We start from the raw sequence: 9,450 nt of genomic DNA on the forward strand, positions 1-9,450 counted from the left end.
ATTTCAGAGATTATGCACTACCCTTTCCTTTATAGTTCATTTTGTTATATTATTTAATCTCATTCATAACCTGACAAATGGTCTACAAGCGTGACAGTTTACAAAAATAAATAAATAAATACCTGATAAAATAAAGGTAGATTTTGCTATTGCAATGATTTTATGAGACAAGCTATCAAAAATCATCTCACATCCATGTATTAATATGCCGATTTTGAAATCTATAAAATTTATTGTGCAAGCATCACTCTTGGAGTGGTACGTGTTACTTTTTTTTTTTTTTTTTTGGAGTGTGGTAGGTGTTACTAATTAATACATAAGAAAAGTTGGGAATTGCATATTAATACATAATAGAAGTTGCGATAAGTTGTAAAACAAAAATACCATATAGCATCAGTCGTCTTCATGAAAATGATAAATATATTTGTTCAGGTTGTAGAAAGTTTTCAACTAGGTTTCTGCCATAGAATTTTCCAATTTGTTACATGAAACATTCCATTTACAGCATGTTCTTGAAGTGAAATGTTCACAACAAGATTTCTACATATTATAATGACGAAAAAAGCAACATGTAAATAATGTTACAAATTAAAGCACCTAAAAAAAGGATTTCAGAAATCAAAACAGTAATCTGTTTGAAAGATTAAATTTGTAGTAAATCCATTAAATAGATTTAGGTTGCAAGAGAGCTGGGTCCTCTTGTCTTAAAAGAGGAGACTGCGCATGGCTCATTACAACAATTTTAATTCATTCATTGATATCTTTCGGTGACCACCAAGTAAAAACCAACTTCTTGATAAGTGATAACACTAATTAAAGCCTTATATCGACAGTACACGCTTCTCATGATGATTATTAATATAAAACCTATGACTAGAAACCTGCTAATGCAAGAGGCTTAGGGTTTCCAAGGACTTGACAGACTGAATTTGACGAGGAGGTGGTGGCTGCGGCATCACTGGTAGCAGCGAGTGCATGAACTTGCAATTTGGGCAGGATGGAGATGACTTAGACAGCATGACAAGTAGGTGGCAGTTGGCACAAGCGATTGCCACCATGTTACCAGCAGGACTCATGATCCTTTCGGGGTTTTCTCTTGTCACTGTGCATGTGTTTTTGTTTCCATCTGGTAAACATGTCGACCTTGTTGAGATATTTAGCTCTAGGTCTAGGATGTGCATGTGCTCCTCCTTGGGCCTGACCCAACTCTTCTTTAGGGTTTTTCTGTTCATGTAGTATATCCTTCCAGACTGCAGCATTAAATTTTCAATTTAAGAAAATATTCAATACTATTCAAAACTCAAAACTAGCTAACAAATGAGCGCTCTAATGTGTGGGGAAAAATATTATTGAAATTGGGTTACTTGGGTATTTGTCACGAATATATGAAAACGAACGAACATAAAAAAATATTTTGATATTCAAATGAACGAATCTTTGTATCGATTAGTTACTTCAAATTAAATAAGAAGAAGACGAAGAGCCAATTAAGTTAACTTAAAAGAGTTGTCTCATGTGTGAAACAGAAAAAAAAAAAAAAAAATACAGATCTTTTGTTTACCATCAGTATAAACATGGCACCAGTCATACAAGGAAATGACGTGGAAGTAATTAATGAAGAGAGAAATTTAGGTATTATGCATTGCTTAAGGTGCTTAAGCGGACACGTGCATTTAGTACGAGCGAAAATAAAATTGGAAGCGTCATTATTAGTTCCATAACTACTCTGATCCATCATATATACCTGTGAAGTGACGTAGAACTGTAGCAGAAAATGGAGAATATAGCTAAACACTGTTGTACCGAACCCGCGTAATTAGGTGGCCATTAAGTGATAGCTTGATGTCTTAATTGATGCATGTGTGCGTATCTATCCATGTACTAATAATTCAAATTTTGACATGCTGATTCATAGCTTCATCTCACGAAAAGAAATTTAGCGAGTACAAGATATGAAATTAAGCATACCACTGAAATCTTCTAATGGGAACTAGCTAGCTAGTCTATATTCTCTCATCTTTGTCATTAAAATGTAAAATATTTGAAACAATGAAAACAAAGAAGGAAATAATATATATAATTGCTTGTCATCATGTAAAATGACCACATATATAGAAAAGGGGTTTTCGAAATTCCAAACTATATATGTATGTGCATAGACTAAATAAGTAAATACTAATGTTTGGATGCAGCGAGAATAGCGAGAACAGCGCTATTCTCATCCATCCAAACGTACTCAGGAACAGCGAGAATAGCGCTGTTCTCGCTGTTCTCGCTGTTCTCGCTATTCCTACAGAAACATGGAATAGCAAATGAACTCTCTCAAAGCCTCAATCCCTACAGTAGCTATTCTAAATGTTCAATCCAAACAACTTCCGAATAGCTTTGAGTTAGCGCTATTCTTAAATAGTAGCTGTTCTCGCTATTTTTAATTTACTATTCTCAATAGTAGCTATTCTCGCTCATATATATATATATATAAAGAATAAAAGACTGACTTCTAAATCAAGACACTGCTCCCAGTGAAGAGGCAAGGGTTCATGCCGACCAAGATGCAACTCGACATGATCATCAGAGAAATCCACTTGCTTTCTTCTTTTTCTTGAAGTGATTTCATCAGACTCCGACGAACAACTCCTCTCGCACCTCTCATGGCTCGACAGAGAAGGTCCCAGAGAAAGCTCTGGGTGGATCTTGTAAAGCGGTTCTTTGGTCTCTTGCTGCATCATATATGTCACTACTCACTAATCGATCAGTTTACTTACAAAAAGAAAGGTATAGGATATATGGCTAGATCGATGTTTCTATTCTCCTGATCACTTTTTCTGTGCTTTGGATTGAGTAGGGTTCAAGAAGGGAAAAGAGGGTGGGGGGAAGGAGAGGGGGCAATGAATGAATGGGGTTCATCTAACATTCTAACCTCCCCAATTAAGACGAGAGAGGCAGGGCATTAAATTTTGACAAGTAGAATGACCTTAAATGACACAAATACAACTCAGTGCACTCACCTCTCTCCATTTATGATATCATAACCTTCTTTGCCTCTCTAGCAAGGGTTTTTGGTACGGTATTCCTGCACCGGAGTAAGTGGAATTCGTATATATCCTCTGCATTAACTCAAAAAATAATCTTTTGAGTTAAAGCATCTCGACTGTGCGATTCACTTTAAGATTCGTACAGATTAAATATGAGCTGTAGCCGGATTGGTTCCGTTTAAAATCAAACGGCCCATATTGTATCCAGTCAAAAGATGCTCTTTTCAGTTAATAATGCAGACGATCGATGCGGAGTCGAGTAAGTGATCATTGTACAATATTTATGGACAAGTGAGGTCAATTTTTGTATTTATTATTTTTTTTTCCTGAAATTGACGAGACATAGTCCAGTCCGGCCCTTGAGTCCAAATTTTATGTTGAAATAAATAATGTAATGTGTAGTACGTAATTTGAATTTTTGAACCACATATGTTTGCAAGTTGAAGCATAGAGGAGCAAATTAAATTATTTAGAGACCGTACCAAAAGTAACTAAATTTTTTTATATATATGCCCCAAATTTTTATTAATATCCAATCTAAAATAAAAAAACTATTAATTATGTCCATAGAATTTTTTTTTGTTTAAATGCCCAAACCGTCCACCTAGTGGCCGGATTCGAATTTTTATTCCAAACCAGCCACTAGGTGGTTAGTTCTAAAATAAAATAAAAAAATTCCCAAATTAACCAAATTTTAATTTTTTTTTAAGATCAAAAATTTGATTTTTTTTTTTAAATATTTGTTAGATTACTTCTTTCTTTTGATGTATATAATTAGCATAATTATAATCAAAAGTTTAAATAGCGTTTATCGCGTCATAGCGGAATGGCTAAGAAAATGATGCTATGCCAATATAGCGCTGCTATAGTGCAAAATAGTGCCGATAGCGCCATAACTTTTATAGTCCGAAAACGTTATAGCAATGCTATAGCGTGCTATTTAGAACCTTAATTATAATGTATAATTAGGATCATTATACTAAAATACACTAAATTACTTGAAATTATGTTAAATTACACTAAAATTCGCTAAATTATGCAAAGAGAGACGATATCTTCATTAAATCTAAAAAAATAGTAAAAAAATTCTGGACCATCCACAAAAAATAATTTTCAATAAATCTAAAAAAATAGTAAAAAAATTTCAAAAAATGTAAAATTTGGTCTCCAAACACATATTAATATGGAGAACAAGATGAACGGTTCGGATCGACCGTTAGGATTTGAAAACTCGAATATAGAGCCGTAACACGGTGCCAAATCGTAATATGCATAGTACCATAGACTCACTCATTTGTTTTTGTCCGAATATATTTCTTAAGATTTAAAAATATACTTTTGTTACTGTGCAACCAAACGATTATAATAGATTGTGTATTTTTAAAATATACTTCTTTATAATAAAATTAATTTTCGAGTTATCGGTGAATAAAAAATCTAGGGTTATCGATGAAAAATTATTATTTAATAAATTAATAGATTTAAATCAAGAGTCTAAGAATAATTGAACCTATGAGAATTGAATATCATTTAGTAAATATTCCGACAATTCTTGACATCGAAATAATATACCATTCTAAGATATAATTATATTATATCAGAAAATAAAATAGAGGAAATCTTACCAAATAAATAAATATGATATAAAGATTATATAACTCTCAGAAATTCTTATCAAATAAATAAATATAATGTACAGGTTATGTAAGTAAATAAGTATAATTTGTATAACTCTCAGAAATTCTTGTCAATTAAACAATATAATATAAATATTATATAAATAAAATAAAATAGGGAAATATTATCATCAAATCAGTGAGCATATATAAGAATTCGTCTAATCAATTGAAATCCTTCTTGAACTCCACTGACTATATGAAATAATAAAAATAAGGAATCTTATAAATAATTTTTAGAAAGTATGTAATTTCCAGAAATTTTTATCAAATAAGTAAAATATCATCAAGAGATTATATCAAATAGTAATTATAATTAAGAACTCTTTCAAATAAATGAATATAAGAGATTGTTTATTCTAGTACTTACTAAGCAAATAATTGAATATAAACTTGAATACCTTAACACTACAACAAAGTAGACACTTTTTGCGAGAGAAAAAACGCTTTTACGACGGTCGTCCGTCGCAGAAAGTACCGTCGCAAAAAGAAAAAGCTGAACAATGAGAGTAGTTCGTCGCAAAAAGTCATTTTTTTATCCTCGCGAAAAGTGTCTCATTTTTGTTGTGTAATTTCTTGATTTGGATTTCCAGTAGGAGTTGCGAAGGAAAGAGAAATAACTATCTAGTCTAATAGTTTTCTTATTAGTCTTCTGTCACGGAAAGCGAAGAGATAGAGAGAGACGGTAGATTGTTATATCATCTGTGAAGAGTCGCTAATTGAGACGGTTACTCTAATTACATGTGGTTATATTTAATTAGGAGTTATTATTTCAAGATCGACTATATGCTAAAGTTCCGTTTAATATAAATACTCACATATATATATATCAATCATAATATAGAACTCTCATTGCCGACTATATGTGTTAATTTATACAAATATCAATCATAATATATCCATTTTATTCAAGGTACCTATTTTGCATTTTTATTAAATTAAGCTATTTAAATAAGGAAAGAAGAAAGGTATCTAAATTAATTTCATCGTACATTGATATAGTACTTCCACTACTTCGTGTTACATTTATTAGCAAACTAAATTTTAAATTGAGTCATACTTAATTTTATTTCTTAATTCACGTGGCGTTACATCATTCACACCTTAAAAAGATTTTTGTCCGCAAAATTTAAATATTAATTAATTGTAGTTATTTTCAATTACATGGCGTTACATAATTTATATATCATTTGTTTTTTTTTATGAAATTTTCAATTAGATCGTACGTACCTAAAATTACATGATGTTACATCTCCAAACATATATTAATATGGAGAACAAGATGAACGGTTTGGATCGGTTATTTGGACTTTGAATTCGATAATTTATAGTCCAATGTACAAAAATGCCTATGCATTACAATGTATGGTAGCCTTACTCATACACACACACACACACATACACACACACACATACATACATACATACATATATATAGAGAGAGATAGAGAGATGGATTATGGTATATTGCAATGCATAGGTATTTTTGTGCATTGGATCATAAATCACCGGATTCAAAGTCCAAATGACCGATCCAAACCGTTCATCTTGTTCTTCATATTAATATGTGCTTGGAGACCAAATTTTATATTTTTTGGAATTTTTTTACTATTTATTAAGCCACTTTGAAAATCGCTGATCCAACGGTAACAGTAAAATCAAAATGCGCCATTGGATCAACGATTTTCAAAGTGGCTTAATAAATAGTAAAAAAATGAAAAAAAAAATGAAAATTTTGGTCTCCAGGCACATATTAATATGGAGAACAAGATGAACGGTTTTGATCGGTCATTTGAACTTTGAATCCGGTGATTTATGGTCCAATGCACAAAAATGCATATGCATTACAATGTACCATAGCTCATCTCTCTCTCTCTCTCTCTCTATATATATATAGGAATATGCTAGCATGCTATGTGTAGCATAGCTCCCCTCTGTGAAACGGCTCAATATTCGACTTTTTAAAATCCTAACGGTCGATCTGAACCGTTCATCTTGTTCTCCATATTAATATATGTTTGGAGACCAAATTTTACATTTTTTTTAAAAAAATTACTATTTTTTTAGATTTATTGAAAATTGCTATTTTTAGCAAATCTGAACCATAAAAAAACAGCAATTTTCAATAAATCTAAAAAAATAGTAAACAATTTCCAAAAAAAATGTAAAATTTGGTCTCGAAACACATATTAATATGGAGAACAAGATGAACGGTTCGGATCGACCGTTAGAATTTTGAAAAATTAAATATTGAGCCGTTGCACGGAGGGGAGCTATGTTACGTGTAGCATTCTAGCATATTCATATATATATATATATATATATAGAGGTGGGCTACGGTGAGTTGCGAAGTAAAACGCGTTTCTACTTCACGCCATATTTTTATTTTGAAAGTCCAAACGACCGATCCGAACCGTTATATGTTTAATCCATATTGAAATGTGCTTGGAGACCAAATTTTACATTTTTGGAATTTTTTTACTATTTATTAAGCATTTTTGAAAATTGTTGTTTTGCTGTGAACAGTAAAAAATAGTAAAATTTTCTAGACCATCAGATCAGCGACTTTCGAAATTGCTTAATAAATAGTAAAAAAATTTCAAAAAAAATGTAAAATTTGGTCTCCAAGCACATTTCGATATGGAGAACAAGATGAACGGTTCGGATCAACATTTTGAACTTAAAAATCGCAAAATATGAGCGTGAAGTAAAATAGTCGCTTTACTTTGCAACTCAATGTAGCCCATCTCTCTCTCTCTCTCTCTAGTTTGGTTCCTGCATTATTAAAAATTGATGATTGAATCCATTAGTTGCATTATTTGAGATTCGAACCTAAATAGTTTGCGAATCAATTTCGAACAAATTATATCCAGTTTGAGTTTAATTTGAATAAGATTCGAACCAAACTAATTTGATTTGTTTCAAAACGAACTAATTTTGAATCGAATTAATTGCAAACTTTTTTCAAATCAAATTCAAAGTGAATCACGAACTACAAACTTTTTGTGCCGTAGTTATCCTCATCAATTTTTTAGTCAAAATTGCAGAATAAATTAATACCACGACACAAGAAAAATCCACCTAGCGTAGTGTCCATTCTCCCGTGATCTCCACTAATATATTTTGCCCCAATTTCTATATAGTCATCCGAGTTGCTTCTCTGGTTCTAAGCTAAATATTTTTTTCGACTCACTACACATACGGCCACATCACAGATGGAAAATAAAACAAATCCAAACTCGCACTATTCACTTTTAACTCGGAATTATATGCAAGTATATATAATTAGAATTAAAAAAAAAATGAAATGGGTTTGTTCATTTATCTGTTCTGTTGGTTATATATCGCTTTTGTTTTCGGAACACGTATTACGTACGTTTTTACAACATATATTTCCAGGAGAAAGTAGATCCATTTATTTGAAGATATTGTTTGAGATCCACGACATTATCTATCAGAGCACATTGAATGAGAAAAACATATACCAGCACGCATTGAAACCTGGTCTACTGCAAGTCTAGTTTGCTCTCACTTACGACATGCATTCATTTCATTCATTTAATTCAACAACTCAACAACTCAACAGGGTTTTACATATAATTCAAAAAAAACTACTGTGTTGTTCGGCTCTGTTTTCTTTTCTTTTCTTTTTTTAAAAAGAAAAAAAAGAAAATTGTAGCTCGATTCATTTCAAAAGATAGGTGTACAAATAGTAGTCCAGCTGGAAAAGAAAACAATGAACGATTTATATTTAAAGGAACAATTGTGGACCCAATCAAAGATATTATGTTTCACGTACGTTTGGATAATAGTGATAAAATTGTTTTGGGTTATTTTCAAAATTCAAATTACCCATCAAACTAGTTTCTAAGTGGAAATCCCATTAAATTATAGAATAATTATACTAATCCCCCCACCCCTGTCCCCCCATTTATCCCCGCACTCTATCTCTCTTCCTTAACTGCCATATATCCCCTCACTTATTTCACTAAAAATTTCCATTTATCCTCGCATTAAATTAGACTGTCATTTAATACCAATCCCCGCATTAATTATGCTTTCCTCTAATAACAATTCCCGCATTAATTATTCCTTTAAAAACAATTCCCGCACTAATTATACTGTTATCTAATAACAATTCCCGTTAATAAATGTTTATTTGTTATTTCTGAAAAGTATTTATCCGTGTAACATAAAGTATTTATCCATATAACATAAAGTATTTATCATTATGTCTGAGAGTATTTATCATTGATGTTTACTGTAAATTGCAATTATGTTTGAGAAGTATTTATCTATGTAACATAAAGTATTTATTCATGTAACATAAATTATTTATCATTATACATGAGAGTATTTATCATTATATCTAAGAGTATTTATCATTGATGTTTTACTGTAAATGAAATTATGTTTGAGAAGTATTTATCTATGTAACATAAAATATTTATCTTTGTAATATAGAGTATTTATCCATGTAACATAGAGTATTTATCATTATGTCTTAGAGTATTTATCATTGATGTTTTACTGAAAAATTACAATTATGTCTGAGAAGTTTGCATCTATGTAACATAAAATATTTATCATTATGTGTGAGAAGTATTTATCATTGGGTGAGGATATTGTTTATTTAATGGTCCCCAGTTGTGCGGGGACAATCCAAAAAAAAAAGGAAATTTTGTGCGGGGATAACTGACAAGTATTTATGAGGGGATTGTTTATTTAATGGCCCCCAG

General features: G+C 31.2%; 1 protein-coding gene across 1 annotated transcript; it reads right to left on the reverse strand.

The window, feature by feature from the left end:
- Window positions 1-678: 678 nt before the first annotated feature.
- LOC144550582 (uncharacterized) lies at window positions 679-2,861 on the reverse strand. The gene is made up of 2 exons (XM_078298584.1): window positions 2,499-2,861; window positions 679-1,250 (listed from the first exon to the last, which is right to left on the reverse strand). The coding sequence occupies exons 1-2, from the start codon at window positions 2,727-2,729 to the stop codon at window positions 885-887; spliced, it is 597 nt and encodes a 198-aa protein (XP_078154710.1). The 5' UTR covers window positions 2,730-2,861; the 3' UTR covers window positions 679-884.
- Between the last annotated feature and the right edge of the window lie 6,589 nt (window positions 2,862-9,450).

Source organism: Carex rostrata, chromosome 2, assembly GCF_964058835.1.
Source record: "Carex rostrata chromosome 2, lpCarRost1.2, whole genome shotgun sequence".
Classification (NCBI taxonomy): domain Eukaryota; kingdom Viridiplantae; phylum Streptophyta; class Magnoliopsida; order Poales; family Cyperaceae; genus Carex; species Carex rostrata.